This window comes from Oncorhynchus mykiss, chromosome 23 (assembly GCF_013265735.2).
Source record: "Oncorhynchus mykiss isolate Arlee chromosome 23, USDA_OmykA_1.1, whole genome shotgun sequence".
NCBI lineage: Eukaryota > Metazoa > Chordata > Actinopteri > Salmoniformes > Salmonidae > Oncorhynchus > Oncorhynchus mykiss.
The window spans coordinates 33,179,846-33,205,400 of NC_048587.1; the positions used below are offsets into that span (position 1 = coordinate 33,179,846).

Sequence of the window (25,555 nt, forward strand, 5' to 3'; positions counted from 1 at the left end):
AATAATATTGTAATTAACATGAACCATCAAGTATATTAGTTAAACATATTCTTCAGAAAGAGATGCTGACTGAGTCACACATTAGATTACTTCCCAAGAAAAGTCGATTTTTGCTTTGCTTTGAGTCCTCGAACCAAATATATCCCCATATGCATCAGAATCACGCCTTTCTCATGAAAGTTGCTGCTTGTTTATAGCCTAAAGCATTACAGAGTTAAGCGATGTTTTTATAACGCTTATAAAAGGGATATCTTTTTCCCCCTTCAAAATCTTAAGCTTAAAAGGTATGCTTTTTGCCATTTTCATTAATAAGGGGTATGGCATACCCCCATATACCCCTTCAATGTGAGCCCTGGTTGAAGGTACTGGTTCACTGTACTTCACTGCCACTATAGTTCACTGACTTATTGCACGTAATGTGCAAATAATGTTTCAAATACAGAGTAGTAGAAACCGCCTGTTTGAGCTAGAGAGGTTATGTTGTTCATGTGTCGTAATGTGTTGCAACAAGTGCTCCTTGGCATGCTTGACAACAGTGTGTTTTTTTCTCCCCAGAAGTGGTCAGAGGGATGACGTCATGCTAGACCTAGACCACCAGAGCTGCTGACCAGTACATATCTCCCTAAGCCAGGAGATATGTAGCCTGGTCCCAGATCTGTTTGTGCTGTCTTGTGACAGTGACCATAGGAGTTGGCAAAACAGCATATGAGATGGCAAGACAGCACAAACTGATCTGGGACCAGGCTAGTAGAACAGTGACAGGTTGGCGAGACAGATGACCACATTGTCAAACATAGTTGAGAAAAAGATAAATGGATTCCAGAGGGTCAAGATGAGCATGTTTTGTTTATCTTTATGGCTTAGGTGCCACTTATATGACTTGTACTACAAGGGGAGTTACCTGGTTGTTTGCTCATCTAGATTTGCATCAAACTTGAATCAGATTTCAGATTGATAACATTTCTAGAATGTTCTCTGATATATTGATTAGTCAACATCACATCAGGGTTGTAATCATAAAGTGTCTTAGGGTAGGGATGCTGATCTAGGATGAGTTGAGCCTTTTAGGTTATAGTGAATGTACTGGGGGACCTGGGGCTGTATCAAGTGTCTGAGTAAGAGCGCTGATCTAGGATCAGGTCCCCCCTTGTGGTCTGATTGTGTTCCGATCTGACTGACCACTTCAGGAGGACAGTGCCAGGTTGGCAATCAGGCTACCGAAGGCAATCAGGCTACCGAAAGCGCATACAGTGGGCGACGTCAGCACCCCTCCTACAAGTCTCCAGAAAACGTGTGTTTTGGGACCGAGAGGCACTTTTTCATTACAATGTTGGAGGAAATATGTTCCTAGCATGTGAGGAATGTGTTTGCTGGCCTCATACAGCAGTTAGCTACTGCCATCAGTTGTTGTGTTTGTATCATATTTGACCTATTCCACCGTTTGTATAATGCAAACTGGCATTTGAATACAGTGCGGGAATAGGGAATCCGGACACACTGTGGACACGGTAGACACATTTAAATGTAGGTGTATGTAGATACATGACGGGTTTGGAACTCCATGATCAGAAATCTATCATCAGAGTACTAAAGCTGTATGAACTGTCAAGTCTAGACACGGCCTTAGATGTTTCATATGGCCCCAAATCCTAGACTAGCAATCTTACTGACATGCCGTGTTCAGAGGACAATTATGAGCCACTGTTTGATAACGTGCTTTCCACAGTGCAGGCACACCTATACCTGTTAACCTTCCAAGGATTCAGTGTTTGAGCAAGTGAACATGGTTTAAAATCAACCAGACAATATCAGGTTAAATTCCAACCAATTGTGTAAATGATATGTATGATGGGTGTGCTGTGTTTATCCTACTTGTTCAATACAGAAAGTTTATTATCCAACCATATACTGTACTTTATAGGATATTTAAGCCTATCTTGAAGGCCTTATTCTGACAGTCCAAACTGACCAGTAAAAAGGTATGTTTACTTTATGAAATTAGAGAATGCATGTTTCTTTCTACCTACAAAGAGTTGTGACCTGTAAGATTGTTTGGCTCATGGCAGTTTTGAAGACTTGTTGCAACAGGTAAAATATGGGGCATGATTATAATTGTGTGTTTGATCCTTCCAAGGATCAAGTTTTGGCAAGTTGAAAATATTAGGTTGAAGTTCAACCAGCAGGGAAAATTCATGTATGACGGTTGTGCTCTGTAACACAGAACCATGTACTTTGTAATTACTAAAGTACTTTTCAGCAGCAATATGAGATTTGTATCTGCAGTGTATCTGCACCAATGAAACTGTATACGGTTGGTTGACTCATGCCATGAGACAATCAACCTCGCGGGCTGCGGTAGCCTCGTAATTAGAGACAGGGGTCGGTAACTTCAGGGTTGCCGGTTTCAATCCTGGAGCTGACTGGGGGGAAATCCCCAAAGAATGATACGGCAGCCGGAGGGTTATGAATTTCAACATCCCATAACGCCGTTGTGCGTTAGAGCAAGGCACTTTACCCCTAATTGCTCCAGCAGCCCTTAATTATGCTGCTCACGTTTGTGTTTTAACTCTTTCTGTATTGAACGTTTGTGTTTTCTGTCAGGTTGGGTACTGTGACCGCAAACATACATTATGTCCATGTAAATGGACCAATAAATGAAGTATTCTAGTATTGCATTGCAGGGGCAGTTAAAGGCTTGTCATGTTTCAACAGGTAGCCTAAAATATGGTGTATTTGTTCCTTCCAAGGATCCGGTTTTGGCATATGAAAATACTAGGTCAAAGTTCAACCAGGCAGGAAACTCCATGTACGACAATTGTGCTCTACAACGACAATTGTGCTCTACTTGTGCAATATGGAAAATATATTTGATGCTTCCGTATACTTTTATTGTTGTACTTTTAAAGCAATTAAATAAGATCTGTATTTGTAGTGCAGTGCAGTCTAAACTATATGAGGTTAGTTGACTCATTGCAGTATTGAGGTCATGTTTTAACAGGTAAAATATGGTGTGTTATTATGGTGTGTTTGCTTGATACTGAACACCTGTTTAAATATAAGTAATTTCATTCATAATTACTCTATTATATAAACATGGGTCAAGGCTACAGGATGAGCAATATTGTTATAGAAAATAGTCTATTGAGGATTCTAATGATTCAAGTGATTTCATCATAGTTAAAATATTGTATTTGTTTAATATGTATGAAATTATATTCATAGTTATTATAATCATGTTTTAAGCAGGTTTAGGATCAGGTCACTCCATGTCCATGTAAACTTATTCATTGTGATGTAATTTTTTTTTTAAAACTGATCCTAAACCAGCACTTTTACTCTCATAGCTACAGCCCCTGATTCTAGATTAGCAATCCTACTCAGAAACTCCTTATGAATACAGGCCCTGACATGTGCAGTGTTCAGAGGACAAATACGAGCCACTCTTTGATGATTACATTTGCCTTCCACTGTGAAGCTTTCTATGCTAAAAGGTGTACACCTACGCTTGTTAACCTTCCAAGGATCCAGTGTTTAGTCATGTGAACATGGTTAAAAACCAACCAGAAAATATCAGGTTATCCAACCAAGAGTGTAAATTCCATGTGCAGTTGAAGTTGGAAGTTTACATGCACTTAGGTTGGAGTCATTAAAACTTGTTTTTCAACCACTCCACAAATTTCTTGTTAACAACCTATAGTTTTGGCAAGTCGGTTAGGACATCTACTTTGTGCATGACACAAGTAAAAAAAAATTCCAACAATTGTTTACAGACAGATTATTTCACTTATAATTCACTGTATCACAATTCCAGTGGGTCAAGATTTTACATGCAATAAGAGTACTGTTCCTTTAAACAGCTTGGAAATTCCAGAAAATGATGGCTTTACAAGCTTTTGATAGGCTACTTGACATCATTTGAGTCAATTGGAGGTGAACCGGTGGATGTATTTCAAGGCCTACCTTCAAACTCAGTGCCTCTTTGCTTGACATCATTGGAAAATCAAAATAAATCAGCCAAGACCTCAGAAAAAGAATTGTAGACCTCCACAAGTCTGGTTCATCCTTGGGAGCAATTTCCAAATGCCTGAGGTTACCACGTCCATCTGTACAAACAATAGTACGGAAGTACAAACACCATGGGACCACGCAGCCGTCATACCGCTCAGGAAGGAGACGCGTTCTGTCTCCTGGAGGTGAATGTACTTTGGTGCGAAAAGTGCATATCAATCCTAGAACAACAGCAATGGACGTTGTGAAGATGCTGGAGGAAACAGGTACAAAAGTATCTATATCCACAGTAAAAATGAGTCCTATATAACCTGAAAGGCCACTCAGCAAGGAAGAAGGCACTGCTCCAAAACCACCATAAAAAAGCCAGACTACGGTTTGCAACTGCACGTGGGGACAAAGATCATACTTTTTGGAGAAATGTCCTCTGGTCTGATGAAACAAAAACAGAACTGTTTGGCCATAATGACCACTGTTATGTTTGGAGGAGAAAGGGGAAGGCTTGCAAGCTGAAGAACACCATCCCAACCGTGAAGCACGGGGATGGCAGCATCATGTTGTGGGGGTGCTTTGCTGCAGGAGGGACTGGTGCACTTCACAAAATAGATGGCATCATGAGGGAGGAAAATTATGTGGATATATTGAAGCAACATCTCAAGACATCAGTCAGGAAATTAAAGCTTGGTCGCAAATGGGTCTTCCAAATGGACAATGACCCCAAGCATACTTCCAAAGTTGTGGAAAAGTGGCTTAAGGACAGCAAAGTCAAGATATTGGAGTGGCCATCACAAAGCCCTGACCTCAATCCTATAGAAAATGTGTGGACCGAACTGAAAAAGCGTGTGCGAGCAAGGAGGCCTACAAACCTGACTCAATTACACCATCTCTGTCAGGTGGAATGGGCCAAAATTCACCCAATTTATTGTGGGAAGCTTGTGGAAGGCTACCCAAAACATTTGACCCAAGTTAAACAATTTCAAGGTAAAGCTACCAAATACTAATTGAGTGTATGTAAACTTCTGACCTACTGGGAATGTGATGAAAGAAATAACAGCTGAAAGAATTAATTCTCTCTACTATTATTCTGACATTTCACATTCTTAAAATAAAGTGATGATCCTAACTGACCTAAGACAGGAAATTGTTACTAGGATTAAATGTCAGGAATTGTGAAAAACTGAGTTTAAATGTATTTGGCTATAGTGTATATTAACTTCCGACTTCAACTGTATAAAGGGTGTGCTGTGTATATCCTACTTGTTCAATACAGAAAGAGTTTATTATCCGACGGTTTACTATACTTTGGTATTTTATTAGGATCCCCATTAGCTGATGCAAAAGCAGCAGCTACTCTTCCTGGGGTTCACACGAAACACGAAACATGAAATAATACAGAACATTAATAGACAAGAACAAAAGGCACACGTAGCCTACATATCAATACATACACACAAACTATCTAGGTCAAGTAGGGGAGAGGCGTTGTGCCGTGAGGTGTTGCTTTATCTGTTTTTTGAAACCAGGTTTGCTGTTCATTTGAGCAGTATGAGATGGAGCGGAGTAACATGCAATGATGGCGCTGTATAATACTGTACGCTTTCTTGAATTTGTTCTGGATTTGGGGAGTGTGAAAAGACCCCTGGTGGCATGTCTGGTGGGATAAGTGCGTGCATCAGAGCTGTGTGTAAGTTGACTATGCAAACAGTTTGCGATTTTCAACACATTAATGTTTCTTATAAAAAGAAGTGATGCAGTCAGCCTCTCCTCAACTCTTAGCCAAGAGAGACTGGCAGCATAGTATTTATATTAGACCTCTGATTACAATAAAGAGCAAGACGTGCCGCTCTGTTCTGAGCCAAATGCATCTTAACTAGGTCTTTCCTTGCAGCACTCAACCACACGATGACAATAATTAAGATAAGACAAAACTAGAGACTGCAGAACTTGCTTTGTAGAGTGTGGTGTCAAAAAAGCAGAACATCTCTTCATCACGGCCAGACCTCTCCCTGTCTTTACAACCATTGAATCTACAGTGGCAAGAAAAAGTATGTGAAACATTTGGAATTATCTAAATGTCTGCATACATTGGTCATCAAATTGTATCTGATCTTCATCTAAGTCACAACAATAGACACACATAGTGTGCTTACACTAATAACACACAAATTATTGTATTTTTCTTGTCTATATTGAATACATAATTTACATATTCACAGTGTAGGTTGGAAAAAGAATGTGAACCCCTAGGCTAATGACTTCTCCAGAAGCTAATTGGAGTCAGGAGTCGGCTAACCTGGAGTCAAATCAATGAGACAAGATTAGAGATGTTGGTTAGAGCTGCCTTGCCCTATAAAAAACACTCACAACATTTGAGTTTGCTATTCATAAGAAGCATTGCCTGATGTGAACCACGCCTCAAACAAAAGAGATCTCATAACACCTAAGATTAAGAATTGTTGACTTGCATAAAGCTGGAAAGGGTTACGAAAGTATCTCTAAAAGCCTTGATGTTCATCAGTCCATGGTAGACAAATTGTCTATAAATGGAGAAAGTTCAGCACTGTTGCTACTCTCCCTAGGAGTGGCCGTCCTGCAAAGATGACTGCAAGAGCACAGCGTAGAATGCTCAATGAGGTTAAGAAGAATCCTAGAGTGTCAGCTAAAGACTTACAGAAATCAATGGAACATGCTCACATCTCTGTTGACAAGTCTACGATACGTAAAACACTAAACAAGAATGGTGTTCATGGGAGGACACCACGGAAGAAGCCACTGCTGTCCAAAAAAACCCATTGCTGCACGTCTGAAGTTTGCAAAAGTGCACCTGGATGTTCCACAGCGCTACTGGCAAAATATTCTGTGGACAGATGAAACTATAGTTGAGTTGTTTGGAGGGAACATACAACACTGTGTGGAGAAAAACAGGCACAGCACACCATCAAAACCTCATCCCAACTGTAAACTATGTTGGAGGGAGCCTCATGGTTTGGGGCTGCTTTGCTGCCTCAGGGCCTGGACAGCTTGCTATCATTGATGGAAAAATGAATTCCCAAGTTTATCAAGATAGCCTAACATTCTCCTGCAAAATATCTGTCTGCCAATTGAAGCTCAATAGAAGTTGAGTGACGCAACAGGACAACGACCCAAAACACAGAAGTAAATCAACAGAATGGCTTCAACAGAAGAAAAAACGGCGTTTGGTGTAGCCCAGTTCACACCAGACATCCCAAGAATATTGCTGAACTGAAACAGTTTTGTAAAGAGGAATGGTCCAAAATTCCTCCTGACCATTGTGCAGGTCTGATCCGCAACTTCAGAAAACGTTTGAGGTTATTGCTGCCAAAGGAGGGTCAACCAGTTATTCAATCCAAGGGTTCACATACTTTTCCCACCCTGCACTGTGAATGTTCACACGGTGTGTTCAATAAAGACATGACAACGTATAATTGACTGTGTTACTAGTTTTTGCAGACTGTTTGTCTACTGTGACCTAGGTGAAGATCAGATCGAATTTTATGACCAATTTATGCAGAACTCCATGTATTTCCAAAGGGTTCACATACTTTTTCTTGCCACTGTATATGTTTTGACCATAACAGTTTACAATCTAATGTAACTCCAAGAAATGTAGTTGTTCAACAGCCACACCATTCATTACCAGATTCAGCTGAGGTCTAAAACTTAGGCTAGGGAATGATTTGTACCAAATACAATGCTCTTAGTTTTAGAGATGTTCAGGACCAGTTTATTACTGGCCACCCATTCCAAAACAGACTGCAACTCTTTGTTAAGGGTTTCAGTAACTTCATTAGCTGTGGTTGCTGATGCATATATGGTTGACTCATCAGCATACATGGACACATAGTTTGTTTAATACCAGTGGCAGGTCATTGGTGATAATAGAAAGACTTGAATATCCTATAAAGTTATATTGAAGGCCTTTTTCTGACAGTCCAAACTGACCAGTAAAAAGGTATGTTTACTTAATGAAATTAGAGAATGCATGTTTCTTTCTGCCTACAAAGAGGTGTGACCTGTAAGATTGTTTGGCTCATGGCAGTTTTGAAGACTTGTTCCAACAGGTAAAATATGGTGCGGGATTATAATTGTGTGTTTGATCCTTGCAAGGATAAATTTTTGGCAAGTTGAAAATATTAGGTTAAAGTTCAACCAGCAGGGAACATCAATTTAGGATGGTTGTGCTCTGTGTAATACAGAACCATATACTTTTTATGAATGTACTTTTCAGCAGTGATATGAAAACTGTATCTGCACCAATGAAAATGTATACGGTTGGTTGACTCATGCCATGAGACAACCAACCTGGTGGGCGGCGGTAACTTCACTGTTGCCGGTTTCAATCCCCATGCTGACTGGGAGGAAATCTCCAGGGAATGAGACGGCAGCTGTTGGGTTACCAACTTCAACATCCCATATTTTACTTACCGCCGTTGTGCCTTAGAGCAAGGCACTTTACACCTAATTGCTCCGGCAGCACTTAATTATGCTGCTCCCGTCTGTGTTATGTGTCAGGTTGGGTAGTGTGACAGCAACAACAACAACAAAAAATCAGAATTTTACAGATGTGACTTACAGGAGCAATTAGGGTTAAGTGCCATGCTCAATGGCACATAGACAGATGTTTCACCTATTCGGTTCGAGGATTCGAACCAATGTAAATTTTTCTTATGTGTATGAGATTATATTCATAGTTATTATACTCATATTTATATAATCGTTATTCTCAGTGTTGTGGAGTAGTGAACTACATTTAGTTCAACTAGTCATTTAATTGAATTTTGCAGTAGCTTGGTCTTAGTTCAACTAAATTCAAATCTTGGTAGTGCTTTCAATAGTTACAGTGCCTTCAGAAAGCTTTCACACCCCATTTTGTTGTGTTACAGCCTGAATTTAAAATGGATTAAATAGCGATTTCTTTGTCACCGGCCTACACACAATCACCCATAATGTCAAAGTGGAATTATGTTTTTAGAAATTTGTACAAATTAATACAAAATGAAAATCTGAAATGTATTCAACTCCTTTGGCAAGCCTGAATACGTTCAGGGGTAAACATTTGCTTAACAAGTCACATAATGAGTTGCATAGACTCACTCTGTGTGAAATATTAGTGTTTAACATTATTTTTTAATGACTACCTCATCTCGGAACCCCACATATCTGTAAGGTCCCTCAGTCAAGCAGTGAACTTCAAACACAGATTTAACCACAAAGACCAGGGAGGTTTTCCAATGCCTTGCAAAGAAGGGCACCTATTGGAAGATGGGAAAAAAGCATGGTGAAGATTGAGCATGGTGAAGGTTTTAATTACCCTTTGGATGGTGGGGCTACCACCAGGTGTCCTTCCTGACTCAGTTGCCGGAGAGGAGGGAAACCACTCAGGGATTTAAAACAGTTACAGAGTTTAATGGCTGTGATAGGAGAACAGGATGGATCAACAACATTGTAGTTTTTCCACAATACTAACCTAATTGACAGAGTGAAAAGAAGGAAGCCTGTACAGAATAAAAATATTCCAAAATATGCATCCTGTTTGCAACAAGGCAGTAAAGCAAAACTGCAAAAAGAAATTGGCCCGAATACAACTTTTTGTCCTGAATACAAAGTGTTCTGTTTGGGGCGTATCCAATACAACACATTACTGAGTCTCACTCCATATTTTCAAGCATAGTGGTGGCTGCATCATGTTATGGGTATGCTTGTAATTGTGAAGAACTGGAGAGTTTTTATTGGATAAAAAATTAACGGAATGGAGCTAAGTACAGGTGAACTCCTAGAGGAAAACCTGGTTCAGTCTGCTTTCCACCAGATACTGGGAGATAAATGCACCTTTCAGCAGGAGTGGCCGAATAACAGTTTTGACTTAAATCTACTTGAAAATCTATGGCAAGACCTGCAAATGATTGTCTAGGAATGATCAACAACCAATTTGTTTTTTAATCTGATCGTAAGTGTTTTGTACGTAATGTTTCCACCATCATTTCTTATAACCAAAAAGAGCTTCTGGACATCAGAACAACGATCACTAATCTCAATTTGGATGAAGAGTTCTACTTTAATAAGTCGGCGGCACAAGACAAACAGGCCCTAATCCCCGAGACTCGAAAAAGTAAGAGAGGCTGACGTGAAGGCATACTGATGAAACTATGTCGGCGAGTAAACAAACCGCCCCTACCCTCTGTTATATTAGCGAACGTACAATCACTGGAGATCAAACTGGACGAGCTCCGTCGAGACTATCCTATCAACGGGACCTGAAGAACTGTAACATCCTATGTTTCTCGGAGTCGTGGCTGAACAAGGACATGGATAATATATATCTAACTGTTTTTTCTATGCATCGGCAGGATTGAAAGGATGCCTCGGGTAAACTCAAGGGGGGAGATGTGTGTCTCTTTGTTAACAACAGCTGGTGCGCAATATATAATATTAAGGAAGTCTCAAGGTTCTGATCGCCTGAATTCGAATACCTCATGATAAGCTGTAGACCAGGGGTATTCAACTCTTACAACCTACGAGGGCCGGAGCCTGCTGGTTTTCTGTTCTACCTGTTAATTAACCATTTGGTATCCCAGGTCTAAATCAGTCCCTGATTAGAGGGGAACAATGAAAGAATGCAGGGGTGCGTGCTTAGTCCCCTTCTGTGCTCCATGTTCACAAGTTTATAGACGACACGACAGTGCTAGCTCTGATCACCGACGATGATGAGGCAACCTATAGGGAAGAAGTCAGAGACCTGGCAGTGTGGTACCAGGACAACAACATCCAAGACAAAGGAGCTGATTGTGGACTACAGGAAACGGAAGTCCAAGCACAACCTCATTCAACAGGGCTGTAGTGGAGCAGGTCGAGAGCTTCGAGTTCCTCGGTGTTCACATCACTAAGGATCTATCATGGTCCACAAACACCAACACAGTCGTGAAGAGGGTATGACATAAAAAAGTTATAGAGCTAACAATTGAGAGCATATTGACTGGCTGCATCACCACTTGGTATGGCAACTGCTTGGCATCTGACCGCAAGGTGCTACAGATGGTAGTCCGTACGGCCCAGTGCATCACTGAGGCTGAGCTCCCTGCCATCCAGGACCTCTATACCAGGCGGTGTCAGAGGAATGCCCTAAAATTGGTAAAATACTCCAGCCACCCAAGTCATAGACTGTTCTCTCTGCTACCGCACGGAAAGCGGTACCGGAGCAAGTTTAATAATGAACATTTGGAATATGTATATGAGATCATATTAATAGTTATTATATTTATATCATAGCCTATTACTTGCTGCAATATTATATTAGTAGGCCTAGCCTATATTTTTTTATTTTTTTTATTTCACCTTTATTTAACCAGGTAGGCTAGTTGAGAACAAGTTCTCATTTGCAACTGCGACCTGGCCAAGATAAAGCGTAGCAATTCGACACATACAACAACACAGAATTACACATGGAATAAACAAAACATAGTCAATAATACAGTAGAACAAAAGAAAACAAAAAGTCTATATACAGTGAGTGCAAATGAGGTAAGTTAAGGAAATAAATAGGCCATGGTGGCAAAGTAATTACAATATAGCAATTAAACACTGGAATGGTAGATCGGCAGAAGATGAATGTGCAGGTAGAGATACTGGGGTGCAAAGGACACAGTGATGAGGGGTGGTCGTTTGGTCGCAGAGCCATTACGGATGCAGGCAATAAGGCAGTGATCGCTGAGATCTTGGTTGAAAACAGCAGAGGTGTATTTGGAGGGCGAGTTAGTTAGGATGACATCTATGAGGGTGCCCGTGTTTACTGATTTGGGGTTGTACCTGGTAGGTTCATTGATCATTTGTGTGAGATTGAGGTCATCAAGCTTAGTTTGTAGGATGGCCGGGGTGTTAAGCATGTCCCAGTTTAGGTCACCTAGTAGCACGAGCTCAGAAGATAGATGGGGGGCAATCAATTCACATATGGTATTGAGGGCACAGCTGGGGGCAGAGGGAGGTCTATAGCAAGCGGCATCAGTGAGACTTGTTTCTGGAAAGGTGAATTTTTAGAAGTAGAAGCTCAAATTGCTTGGATACAGACTTAGCCTGCAGAGTTCTGTATTGCTATCTATCTTTGCAGTAGATTGCAACACCGCCCCCTTTGGCAGTTCTATCTTGGCGGAAAACGTTATAGTTAGGAATGGAAATGTCAAGGTTTTTGCTGGTTTTCTTAAGCCAGGATTCAGACACGGCTAACACATCTGGGTTGGCAGAGTGTGCTAAAGCAGTGAGTAAAACAAACGTAGGGAGTAGGCTTCTAATGTTAACATGCATGAAGCCAAGGCTTTTACGTTTACAGAAGTCAACAAATGAGAGAACCTGTGGGGTGGGAGTGGAGCTAGGCACTGCAGGACCTGGATTAACCTCCACATCACCAGAGGAACAGAGGAGAAGTAGGATAAGGGTACGGCTAAAGACTATACGAACTGGCCATCTAGCACGTTCAGAACAGAGAGTAAAAGGAGCACGTTTCTGGGCACGATAGCATAGATTCAAGCTGGTTAGCATAATCGGCCTTCAGCGGGCGTTGCGCATGAGGGGCCTGTTGGAGTCCTCGGGCAGATTATGTCGGTATTCCAGTCGTAGGGGATCTGCGGGATTCCATGCCCCGTACCAGCTGTAGAAGGGGTCCGGATATTGTAGCCCAGGAGTATACTTCGGTGGTAGCCCAGGAGTATACTTTGGTGGTAGCACAGGAGCCCTGGCCGGGCTAGCTTCAAGCTAATTGGTGCTTGCTCTGGGATGGAAACGCTAGCCAGGAGTAGTCATCCGGGATTGCGGTTAGCTAGTTGTGAAGATCCAGATGAAAATGTTCAGTTTGCGGTAGGAATCCGGGGATAAAAATAACAGGTCCGTTATGCTCTGGTTAGAGTCACGTTGTTCAAACTGATGAGAGTTTTCCGAGCTGAAGGTTAGCTGATGACCGCTGGCAATGGTTTGCTGACTGATAGCTGGTAGTTAGTTGGCTATCTTCAGTTGAGGGATTCCAGATCCGAAGTAAATATAAATACTTTAGGAAAAAAAAGCAGATCCACGCCACATTAGGTGAGGCGGGTTGCAGGAGAGTATTTAGAAGTTGAAGTTTATCAAAATATTTTAAGGGATATGCGACGAAAAAGATGTAAAACAACATATACAAGGGACACGACAGGACAAAGACGTCTGACTGCTACGCCATCTTGGATCTTGTATGTAGCTATACTCATATGTCCAAGTGATGTGTTGGAAGCAAACAGGATAAATCATAATGTTGGATTGTATCAGTCAACTCCCATCACCCCACATCCTCTCCATGAGCAACAGAATGCAATGTCCCTTATTGTAATGAGTATGACCCAATTATGGGCCTAAAGGTTACTGCTGGTCACTGACTCTGGAAAGATGACTAGCCTATTAAACAGCAGCTATCCAACCATGTTGACACAAGTTGCGTAATTTTATACATAAGGAGTGTGAAATAATGTGTGACTGTAAAAACATTTTTTTTTAACTTTTTCTGGATGACTTTCAGTATTTCAGTCAGGGGTTGTAAAACGTTAAACATCAGATAATCAGGCAACCAATGAAACTGTCAGGGTAGAGGTGGCGTCAAATGCTCCTCGACCAATTGGAGTCTTTAAAACGACGTCTGAACAAGAACTCAGCAGCAGGCTTAGCTGGGTAAGCGGAATCATTATCATCACGAGTAGAGCTGCATAACGTTCGCCCGAAGAAGCTATCTCAGCTTTGTGCGCCTTTTTTATACATTGTAACGATTCTCTTCATTCTACGCTTTAAATGATGTATTCGATGCCAGTTGATAGCAATTTGTGTGCATCTTTGATAGTAGCCTATGCTATCCTAGCATTGCACCCGGAAATCGAGCACGCACTTTAACTTGATGTTAAAGTTGCTCGATTCCTTGGTGGGATGAACGAGGATGCCCGTGTTTGTCATGTTAATTGAATAGCTATCTGTCCTCTTTCTAGCACAGATCTCATCTCAACACGGCGTGTTAACTACAGACTCCCACAGCAAAAATGACAGCGACGGAGACGAGAAACCCCAACAATCAACAAAACAGAGATGCTGTGGTGGCAGAAACGTCTACGAGAGATGATGTTTTTGATGATAGCTATAAAGCAAAAGAGGGCCCTAAACCGCGGATGAGATTGGTGTGGAGAAACGTCATATTAATGGTTTTATTACATGCTGGAGCGCTTTACGGACTGATGCTCGTGCCCTCCACCTCGGCCTTAACTCTGGCCTGGAGTAAGTATCCCCATTTACCTAATGTGCCATTTGATTTGCCTTTTATTTGATTTTTATCGGGGTTTTACGCCATTGTTAAAGTTGTTTGACTACGCAAGATATTTTACCTGGTCGACATTAGAAAACAGAATGTGGTGAATCTGGGTGATGCGCTTGGTGGCGTTACACCGACATGTTGCTTGCCCTCTGAGAATAGTGTTGAATTTTGGTAAATCTATTTTGAGGAACACCCACGTAATATTTTTTTCCATGGAAATAAACACATTCATACTATAGGACCTAATGAGTTCTCTCGTCATATGTAACGGAATATGTAGCCTAACAGTTAACACCAGGGTTTCACAACTTTGGTCCTGCCCCCCTAGGTGCACGTTTTGGTTTTTGCTCTTAACTCGACGCATCTGATTCAAATAATCTAAGCTTGATGAGTTGGTTATTTGAATCAGCTGCGTAGTGCTAGGGCAAAAACCAAAACGTGCACGGGGGCAGGACCAAGTTTGGGAAACCTGAGCTACACCATTATCACCTGATCGTCACACCATGCATGCACCTATCAACTGAAGCGCTTATAGGCAGGCTACTGTGGTACAGAGAGCGAACTAGACGTTTTGGAATGCTTGGTCTGAGGTAGCCCAAAGGCCGGCAGATGGCGATATTTGGTCGCTTTGGTCTTACCGTCCAAGTGCATTGTATGCAGCTGGCAAGAAAAGTGTAACTGCTGCCCACAGTTCGGGGTGTTCCTGTATGTTGGCTTTCCTGCATCTTTTGGATGGTAAAATGAGACTCAATATCACCATCTGCCGGCCTTTGGGCTAGACTTGAGGCACCTCGGTTCACAATGTTTCTTAATCAGAAAATAGCTACACCAATCTGTCTGCTTGTTTAGACCTAGACAATATGTGCAGTTTTTTTTTTTGCAGAAGAATAGCCAGAATAGGTAGTTGGACAGATGACGCATGACTTGGATTATACAGAACGACCCAAACTTTGTTTCCCCTGTTGCATTACCCCCCCCCCCCCCCGGTCCCGTCCCGTCTGCGTGTGCAATGCTGAACTGCATATTATTTCACTGGGTGAGACAAAGAACAATTGCCATTCCAATAGACATTCCATTGTGAGAGGCTGCATGGCACCAAAACAGAATATCTTTGCTGCCTGGGCTGTTCGTCGGCCCAGAGTTCTCACATCCTAAGCAGCCTTGTCTGGCTACACATAGAAACGCATTCAGTAATTTTACAACAACCCTGAGAGTAGAGTAGACATGCATACCTACTCCCACTGCCAGCTCCCAACAGAAATAACTCACGACAGCAACAAGTCAGGGATGGGATATGATGTCCCCTGTATCTACTGGGAGTCAAATCTGTGCTTGACATGATTCTGTGCACGTGAGTGTATGCCAAACATGGGTGTCTATTTATCTTTCTCAACCTATCCCTCTTGCTCTCCCTCCCGTAGCTGTTGTGTGCTTCTTGCTCAGTGCCCTGGGTATAACTGCGGGGGCCCACCGCCTCTGGAGTCACAAGTCCTACAAGGCCTCCACCCCTCTGCGAGTCTTCCTGGCCCTTGCCAACTCCATGGCCTTCCAGGTAAATAAACAAAATCTCTGAATTGAATCATCTTTATTGACCTCAGAGGAAATTGTATTTGTAACCAGCATAGGATACATACCGTGGGTATCATACAGTGCATTTGGAAAGTATTCAGATCCCTTGACTTTCTCCATTTTGTTACAGGCTTATTTCTCAAACTACACACAACCCATAATGACAAAGCAAGAACAGGTTTAGACATTTTTGCAAGAGTATTAAAAACATAAATGTTTTCAGACCCTTTACTCGGTACTTTAAGTACCTTTTGGCAGTTACTACAGCCTCCAGTCTTCTTGGGTATGACACTACAAGCTTGGCACACCTGTATTTGTGGAGCTTCTCCCATTCTTCTCTGCAGATTTTCAGGTTGGATGGGGATGTCTTAAGATCGTCAATGGAAACAGGATCCACCTGAGCTTAATTTTGAGTCTCATAGCAAAGTGTTTTTGTTCTTTTATAAATTTGCCAAAAATTCTAAACCTGTTTTTGCTTTGTCATTATGGGGTATTGTGTGTAGATTGGGGGGGGGGGGGGGGGGGTGTAATTAAAACATTTTAGAATGAGGCTGCAATGTAACAAAGGGGAAATTAAAGGGGTCTGAATACATTCCAAATGCGCTGTATCAAGCATCTGAGTAAGAAAGACAATCTAGGATCAGGTTCTCTCTGTCCATGTAGACTCATTTTATTGTGATCTAAAAGGCGAAACTGATCTTAAATCAGCACGTCTACTCAAACACTTGATACATACGGCCCCAGATTCCCTCACCATGGGTCCCGTGTACTACTGTATAGAGCTGGGACAATAAACAGATTTGTCACCAACCATACGCTCACTTATCGCAGGCATTTTTCTGTTATCATTGATTACGGTACGTCGCCTATACTAGAGAAATGTGAAGTTTTGAAATGAACTAATTTTGCTAATATGGGTGAGAATTGATGGCTACAACCTTCAAAGTAGTGTGTGTGTGTATATATAAAAAAATCTCCCCATTTCACCCAGCTGTACTACTGTTGTTAGTGTTGGATATAGTGCCTCCTAAACAACCACATTTCTATTGTTTCCTCCAGAATGACATTTACGAGTGGGCGAGGGACCACCGGGTTCACCACAAGTACTCCGAGACGGACGCGGACCCCCACAATGCACTGCGGGGCTTCTTCTTTGCTCACATTGGCTGGCTGCTCGTCCGCAAGCACCCTGACGTGATCGAGAAGGGAAAGAAGCTGGAGCTGACGGACCTGAAGGCAGATAAAGTCGTCATGTTCCAGAGAAAGTAAGAAGAGAAGGGTCTCTGCCCTGTCTAGTCCTTCATATCTGATGTCTTCTCCTATATGCCATTTTAGCAGACGCTTTTATCGAGCATGTATACATTTTTAGATGGGTGGCCCCAGCGTAAGCCGAAACCATGATCTTGATGTTGCAAGCCCCATGCTCTACCAATTGAGCCACACAATACGATGTTATCTGTTGGTATATGGTAAAGAGTTTCTTACCTACATATAGTAGCAGTCATTAGTGGGGGGGACTTATCTTTCCTTTAATGGTAGTATTTTTAAAGGTTGGCCCTGGCAGTGCCCGCACTCTAAATCATGCACTCTGAATAAAGGAAACACCAACATGAAGTGTCTCAACAGGGCGTTGGGCCACCACGAGGTACCAGCACAGTTTCAATGCGCCTTGGCATAGATTCTACAGGTGTCTGAAATCCTATTGGAGGGATGCAACCATTTTGTTTTCCACAAGAAATTCAATAATTTGGTGTGGTGGGTAACGCTGTCTCAGGCACCACTCCAAAATCTCCCATAAGTATTAAATTGGGTTGATCTGGTGACTGACACAACCACACCCTTAACCCCTATGCTCCTTTGAGACCCCTCTTTCAAAGTCAGATCTTTTCTAGCCATGGTAGCCAAAATAATGCGCAACTGGGCATTTTATACATTTCACTGAATCAATAAAAAAATGTTCTCATGCGCTGAATACAACGGGTGTCGACTTTACTCATTGTAAAACAAGGAATAAAACGCTCAAGAATGGCGCTATATCCAGGTCGTGCCAGATCAATGTGCAGAGGTAGGAGGTAGAAATGTACGTAAAGGCAGGGTAAAGTGACTAGGCATCAGGTTTAATAATGAGTAATATTAAAGAACGGGTAGCAGCAGTATACGCGTGAATGTATGTGGGTTATGTGTCTATACACTCAGTGGACAGTTTATTAGGTACACCCATCTAGTACTGGGTTTGACCCTCTCCCCCACTGCCAAAATAGCCTGAATTCTTCAGGGCATGGATTCTACAAGGTGTCACGTTAAGTGGCTCAATTGGTATCAAGGGACCCTACGTGTGCCAGGAAAACATTCCCCACACCACCACCAGCCTGTACCATTGACCGCAGGCAAAATGGGGCCATGGACTCATGCTGCTCACACCAAATCCTGACTCTGCCATCCCCCTGACAGACTGTGAAACCGTGGCTTAGGTCACTCGTTTAGCCCATTTGTTTAACATTCAATTGAACAGTAGTTGGATGCCTGTTTGCCTGCTTTACATAGCAAGCCACGGCCACGTGACTCACTGTCTGACGGAGCGAACCATTTTCGTGAATTGGATGGTGTTCCAAATCAACTGGCCACGGAGTATATTCTTGTGTGGATAGTCCATGCAAGATGGGGTCGATGCAAATAACAATGATGTGTCATTGTGTTTTGCGTTTCACATCTACCATCAGTTATGCCACCGGATAAAAGTCAGCGCCATCTTAGCCGCCTATTTGCATTCTGGAGAAGTTGAACAAACCTCCATTGGCAGTAGCATGCAATGTGCCACAGGCAATTTGAAGTCATTGTACACTTGAAAGAGCTCTGTATAAAATCCAATCCACCATATAAACCAACGGTTATAGAACTAATGGCACATCACGTTTTGGACTGCATGTGCCTGGTGATCAGATGACATTGAGTTTTGCATTTCCTCTATACCATCAGCTATGCCACTGGACATAAGACATTGATCTTATCACTGCAATAATCAAGCAACCAAATCCGGTGTGTTCCACATCATTGTACATATGTTCCACGAGACTAGCACAAGTGACTTGACAATATTGAGATGTAATTTTAATTGATTTTCTATGCGTGACTATCTAAAGTAAACCAAACTCTGAGTGCTCCACACATGTCTAGAACAAGTCCCGCTGGTACTGGTGGAAGATCAGACCTCGCCAACATTTGGCTGGTGCGTCTGTAGAAGACCCGTGGGGGTTCTTTTAAATGTCTTTTCCAGTTGTGGATCAGTGCTCAAGATGTACCAGATTTAATTTTTTTATATAATGATGTGGTCAATGTTTACCAAGTGGGGGGTACTGAAGGAAGCGTTGGTCAGGATGGCGGAGAGGTTTGGGTGTGAGGCTGTCATCTTGGGTCATTTAAAAAAATGACATTCCCTTGCGTCATGCAGCCATTCCTCTGGGTAACCCCGCTATCTGAAACGCTTCTCCAGGTGGTCGGTTTGTTTGACAGTCACTAGTATGCTCTCCATATTTGAGTTTTTCTGGGTCAGTTATTGACGTGTGCAGTTGTAATAGCACCACTTGTGTCTTCTCACGTATTCCACCCAGTTGCTCAGCTAATAAGAGCCATCAGATCAAATTAGTATTTGTTTGTAATTTTGCACCACTGGTCACAGAAATTCCCATAGAATCCAGAAGGCACCCACAATCAGCAGAGACCAAGGCCTTGTGGGATCAATTTCTTGCGCAAACAGTCGCTGTCGCTCAAAGTGACAGCGTGGAGATGCAGATGTCTTTGTCATAGGTGTTTCAGTCTCTTGTAGTGATTGCGTTGTTTTCAACATGATTGTCAAACAGTCGTGTCATAATACGGGTATAGTCTTCAGTTGTGTATTCAAATGTCTTATGGCGGTTAACATCCTCTTCAATTGGATTTGCCATCTCTGGTCGACACCCAAATGGCGGTGCGTAATGGAGTCTCGCAGATTGGAGTGCCGTATGAAAAGAAAGTACCGTCTATAGAAAAGTTTGGTCATACTCACATCCTTAAACAGGTGCTGGGCTAATAAAGAACAAGAAGGCCCACACAGTTGACACTCCCAATTCACTGCTTTATTGACAACGTTTCCATCTCAAATGGATCTTTGTCAGATCAAACACTGAGTGTTCACATCCCAAAATATCCACATTTCACCTCATGCATGCTCCACACATGTATCATTTGGAAAAAAGCATCTAATCAACAATGGCATTTTTATTAATTCTTCCAATTATTGACTTTTTTGCAACTGCCAGAAGTTTGGCGCCAAAGCATTTACAACGTAGACATAGTAAAAATAAATCTGAGGGTGGCAGGTTTGAATCCCTGTTCACCTTGTCAGCTCAATCTGTGGCTTCAGCAAGGCCCCAATTGCTCCAGGGTTGCTGTTGGTAATGGCACACCCTGTCATTTTAATTTACATAAATTCACTGAAAGCCCACACTATCACACTGTTATATTAACAGTATTGCACTTTTCATGTCGCTTACTTTTAGCCAGCTAATAGCATTACCAATCAAGCAGCAGCATGGACTAACTGTTCAAATCCGGGTTGCTTCAGGATTATTTTGCTGTGACAATACTAGATCAAATTTAAGATCCTACATCTATAGGTTGTGGTGTCCATGATGACGCTGGCTGACTGATCTATTGATAAGAGCTGCCTTCTTTGCCAGGGCCCCGATTGGGCCATACCCACACAGTACAGTGACTGGCTTGCCATTTATCAGCAGGCAGTGGGTACTCGTGGACGTAGTCCCAAACTAGTAGCACCACAGAAATTGGTCATTTTAAAAAAAAAAAAAACATTTTGGTGGAAGACTAAATCAACTGAATAGAATTCTTCAAAACATGTACTTTTTTTGGTACTGAACTAGGTGTGACCTTCCATGGCTTAGTAACTCTGTTTATGAATATAGGTGCTTGGGGTGGTCACTTCCCCAGCTTTAACTTAAATGTCATTTTAGATTCAACATAACAATGCTTCCAGTTCTACTTACAAAGCTACTTTTGTTTGACTCATATAAATTCCAATACTAATCTTACCCACCCACCCCAAAAATAAATGGTGGAGCTCTATAGATTTTCTTTGTATTTGACACACACCAAATCATCTCTTCCCTCTCTGTCCCCTCTAGGTACTACAAGCTCTCTGTGGTTCTGCTGTGTTTCCTGGTGCCCATGTGGGTGCCCTGGTACCTGTGGGGTGAGTCCCTGTGGGTGTGCTACTTCATCCCGGTCCTCATGCGGTACACCCTGGTGCTGAACGCTACCTGGCTGGTCAACTCTGCAGCTCACATGTGGGGCAACCGACCCTATGACCATAACATCAACCCCAGTGAGAACCGTTTCGTGGCCTTCAGTGCCATTGGTAAGGATCGGACTTTAAAAATATATATTGGGGGGGGGGATTTGTCTGGAGCACTGCTATTGGCCAGAGCCTTGCACTCTATAGGAAAAGGCTGTTAGCCATTTTGGACAAAGCCAATATGCCATTTCGTGACCCACCACCACACTTGTACTGTAGCCTTCCCAAAGCAGCTGATGTAGCCTGGCATGGTGTAGTGAGGCGGAACTCGCTAATCCAGTGGCCTGTGTTTACTTTGTACAAGAGATCCTGCTGTTTGTGTGAAATCAGAGCTTCAGTCTGACTGATTGCATGTTCTACTATAAACTCTCGTCTGTATAGCTGTTTGTCAGCTGTGAAAATCATGTTTTAGTTGAATAGCTTAAAACAAGTGGGACTTGTAATTTTTACATTTGAGTCATTTAGCAGACTCTTATCTAGAGTGACTTATGGTAGTGAGTGCATACAGTTGTGCTTCTTTCATACTTATTTTTTACCATGGCGTGATGTCGTCTCAGCCTACAGTATGTGTATCTCGCAACATGTAAAGTGTTGGTTTCATGAGTTGAAATGTTTGATGCACACAGTTTATTTCTATCAATTTTGTGCACAAATTAGTTTACACCCCTGTTAGTGAGCGCTTCTCCTTTACCAAGATAATCCATCCACCTGACAGGTGTGGCATGTCAAGAAGCTGATTAAACAGCTTGATTATTACACAGGTGCACCTAGTGCTGGAGACAAAAGGCCATTCTAAAATGTGAAGTTTTATCACACAACCTGTCTCGTTGTCAAGGGCATGCAATAGGCATTCTGACTGTAGGAAGGTCCACCAGAGCTGTTGCCAGAGAATTTAATTTATCTCTACCATAAGCCACAACATTTGAGTACTTGGCAGTATGTATGCCCAACAGGCCTCACAACTGCAGACCACGTGTATGGTGTCATGTGGGTGAGCAGTTTGCTGATGTCAACGTTGTGAACAGTGCCCCATGGTGGGGGTATGGGCAGGCATAAGCTACGAATAAACTAACACAATTGTATTTTATCGATGGCAATTTCAATCCAGCAATACCATGAGATCCTGAGGCCCAATTTATTAAAAAAATGTAAAACCAATTTATTTAAAAAAATAATAATAATTTAAGCTATCTGTGACCAACAGTTGCCTATCTGTATTCCCAGTCATGTGTAAATCCATAGATTAGGGTCTAATTAATTATTTTGTTCAATTGACTGATTTCCTTATGAACTGTAACTCAGTAAAAAATCTCCGAAATTGTTGTTTTTATATTTTCAATCTATAAATAAGTCTCAAACATGCAACACTTGACTTAGGGCTGCTGTAGTTTGTGCAGTTTGAGTGCTCTGGTTCAAGTTGGAGACCATAATTAACTTTGAATCATGTATTTGAATGCTTGACTGGAACAAAATGTTGCACCCAGCAGCCCTCCAGGACTCAAGTTAGCCATCCATATTGTAGTACTTTTCAGACTCCATGCTTTAGTTTACATATCAATTATGGTGATCAGATTGTTTTGAATCCTATTAAAAAAAGTAACTTGCATAGATGCACACCTATAGTATTACCAGGTGCATGGAGTAAAAGGGGGGTTCCAGCTCTTTTTTTTCTAATTTTTTTCTCTCACAAATCTAGTCTTTGCTGTCACCTGCTATTGGTTTATGGTTTTAACCTGACTCTCCTGTCCCCTTGTATCCTTCCTGCTAGGCGAGGGCTTCCACAACTACCACCACACCTTCCCATTTGACTATGCCACCAGTGAGTTTGGCATTAAGATGAACATCACCACTGCCTTCATAGACCTCATGTGCTTTCTGGGCCTGGCCAAGGACTGCAAGAGGGTGTCCCACGAACTTGTTTCGGCCCGCGCCCAGCGAACAGGTGACGGCAGCCACAAGACTGGCTGAGTTATGTTGTCTCAAACCGTTACGGACTTGATGCGACCGATGCCAGATACGATAAAACAGGCTAAACCAATGAAAGAAAGAATGTAGCTGTAGTAAATTGCAGTATTGATGATGGACTTAGTAGTGCTGCAGTTAGTAGTGATCAAACCATGGTCCATTGATGTCTGCTTCTGTGTTATGAGTTACAAACCTATACTTCAGTTCCTCAGACTAATATTGGCTTTAAAATCGGTCCTAGACCTTTCAGTAAAGTGTTTTTTTAATGAATTATGCGTAAGGTGACTAAGCAAAGTGATCTAATGGCCTGGCTAAGCTAGGTATGTTAGCACAGAGATTTAAAGAGTAAGTCAAGTGGAAAAAACTGAAGTGTGTGTGGCGGAGATAGACGCTGTAATGCGTGACACTATTACACCAACCAAACTACCTGCCTGTGCCATCTGCACCAACAATGAAGATGGTAGGACATTAACCTCTAATTTATTCATGAGCTATTATTAATTAACCCTCTGTGGCACTTTTGAAAAAGTTTGAGGTTTCTTCACATTTTAGGCTAAGTAGGTGAAATTTGTTTTGATAATGTGTCGATTTCAATTCGGGCTGAATGATTCTGACATATGGATCCAAATCTTCACGCTTTGTTGACATTCATTCACTAAGCGTGGAGTAAAAATTCTTTAAAATCCTTGGAAGTCCACCTTTTGTCAAAAGTTTACATGTATGTTTAAGATGAAATTTAAGTTTTATAATTTAACGTTATTTGCTTTTGATTAAGCCACCCTACTTCAGTCTTATTTTACTATAAGCTGCTGTGTTGAAACAGCCCTACTTACTTCTAAGTCAACATACTGTTGAGCTGTCATTGTATACCAGACCATATTCCATATAGGCTGGTGTAGAAGTGCAGTTGTGCGGCAGCATTGCATATTATTGCACCAGTTGACTCCTCCTGTCCAAGTTGCTCTTCACAGGAGGTTATTTCCTCTTGTAGAAGAGGATGAAGGTATCAGATCTCAAATTGCACATATATTCCCTGTATAGTGCATTACTGTTGACCAGGGCCCATTGTGGGCTCTGGCCAAAGGTAGTGCACTGTATATGGAATCAGGTTCCATTTGGGATGTACATAAGGTCTCTTCATTTGTGTATAACACGATTTATACCTCTGAATATTTTGTGGGGGCGATGGTGCCTGTGACTACAGTCGGATGGTCGAACAAAAGCCTGGTTGGTTTTTTTTCCATCCTGCTTCAGACACTTCTGCACTGAAACGTAGTTACAACGCAAACTCTGATCAGTCTTTATTACACAAAATAATACTTGTTTGTATTTATTTTTTACTCTTACTGCAGCTGAAGTTAAAAGCGTTAGGGACTTCGGTCTCCCTCCAATAGGACAAGGTGAAAGAGGCTGAGAGCATTTGCGTACGTGTCGTCTCTCGGTATCTTGAATTAAATTTAGTCCACTCTCGCCCACTTAGTAGACATGGACATGTCTAGAAAAAGATGGATGCGACAGGGGAGGTAAAGGAGGAGCCAATGGTTTAGTTAATTTGGTTGTACATCAATTGTAAGGGGGGGGGGGGGGGACACTATAGGAATTCTACTTCTGAGTACTGAGGGGAAAAAATGGCATTTTGAATATTTGCTTTGGAGCTGTGGTTGTTATTTAATGACTTAATAGCTATATGGGGGAGAAAGTAATGGGATTAACTTATTTAACTCAAAGTAAAAGGAAAAACCATGTGCTTTGCATCCTTGGGATATTCTGTATAGTATCAGATTCTGAGGGATTAAGGACACATTTTTGCATAATGGTTAAACAAATGTGTTTGGCTCTGAAGAAAATAAGATTCCAGATTAGTTACGAACTCATGAAATTGTAATTTGTCACACTTTGGTCTACCTTTTCTCAGTGCAATTATTTTGTGCAGTGTTAACTTCTTGAAGTCTGAATGCCTTAAAAAACTGCAGCATTTTTTTCTAAGAATGTTCTACCCACTGTATGTACCGTAAATAAACCAAATTTTCTACATGTTGAAAAGCATGTCCTGCTGTCTGTGTTGTAATTCTGTAATCTCTCCATTTCTAATTGAATAAAAGACAAGTCATTGTCTTATTTACTCGTCTTTTCACTTTTGCATCAATGTCTACAATTTTCTGCAAAGTGACTGGGGTGTAGTCATTAGTGCACACCGTAAATGTTTTGCAACAGGAAACAACTTTATTTTTTTTGGACAAGTTCAAGTTAGTTCCCTGTTTGATTCCAAGTGAATACACCCTTGGTGATATTGAGGTGGTCAGCTGTGTATGCAGCGTTTATTCTCTCCATTAATA

General features: G+C 41.7%; 1 protein-coding gene across 6 annotated transcripts; it reads left to right on the plus strand.

The window, feature by feature from the left end:
* Positions 1 to 13,599: 13,599 nt before the first annotated feature.
* On the plus strand, positions 13,600 to 25,265 carry LOC110502614 (acyl-CoA desaturase). 6 transcript variants are annotated; one of them, XM_036960248.1, is made up of 6 exons: positions 13,600 to 13,710; positions 14,024 to 14,301; positions 15,760 to 15,890; positions 16,967 to 17,172; positions 21,085 to 21,317; positions 23,023 to 25,265. In XM_036960248.1, the coding sequence occupies exons 2-6, from the start codon at positions 14,070 to 14,072 to the stop codon at positions 23,220 to 23,222; spliced, it is 1,002 nt and encodes a 333-aa protein (XP_036816143.1). In that variant the 5' UTR covers positions 13,600 to 13,710; positions 14,024 to 14,069; the 3' UTR covers positions 23,223 to 25,265. The 6 variants fall into 6 exon arrangements, with proteins under 6 accessions (XP_036816143.1, XP_036816141.1, XP_036816140.1 ...); XM_036960246.1 differs by having other exon boundaries at positions 13,623 to 13,710; positions 14,019 to 14,301; XM_036960245.1 differs by having other exon boundaries at positions 13,671 to 13,798.
* Positions 25,266 to 25,555: the final 290 nt, after the last annotated feature.

Coding starts and splice junctions, on each gene's coding strand:
- LOC110502614 (XM_036960248.1), top strand. CDS start 14,070: ATGACAGCGACGGAGACGAGAAACCCCAACAATCAACAAAACAGAGAT. Junction 14,302..15,759: donor GGCCTTAACTCTGGCCTGGA/GTAAGTATCCCC, acceptor TCCCTCCCGTAG/CTGTTGTGTGCTTCTTGCTC. Junction 17,173..21,084: donor GTCGTCATGTTCCAGAGAAA/GTAAGAAGAGAA, acceptor TGTCCCCTCTAG/GTACTACAAGCTCTCTGTGG.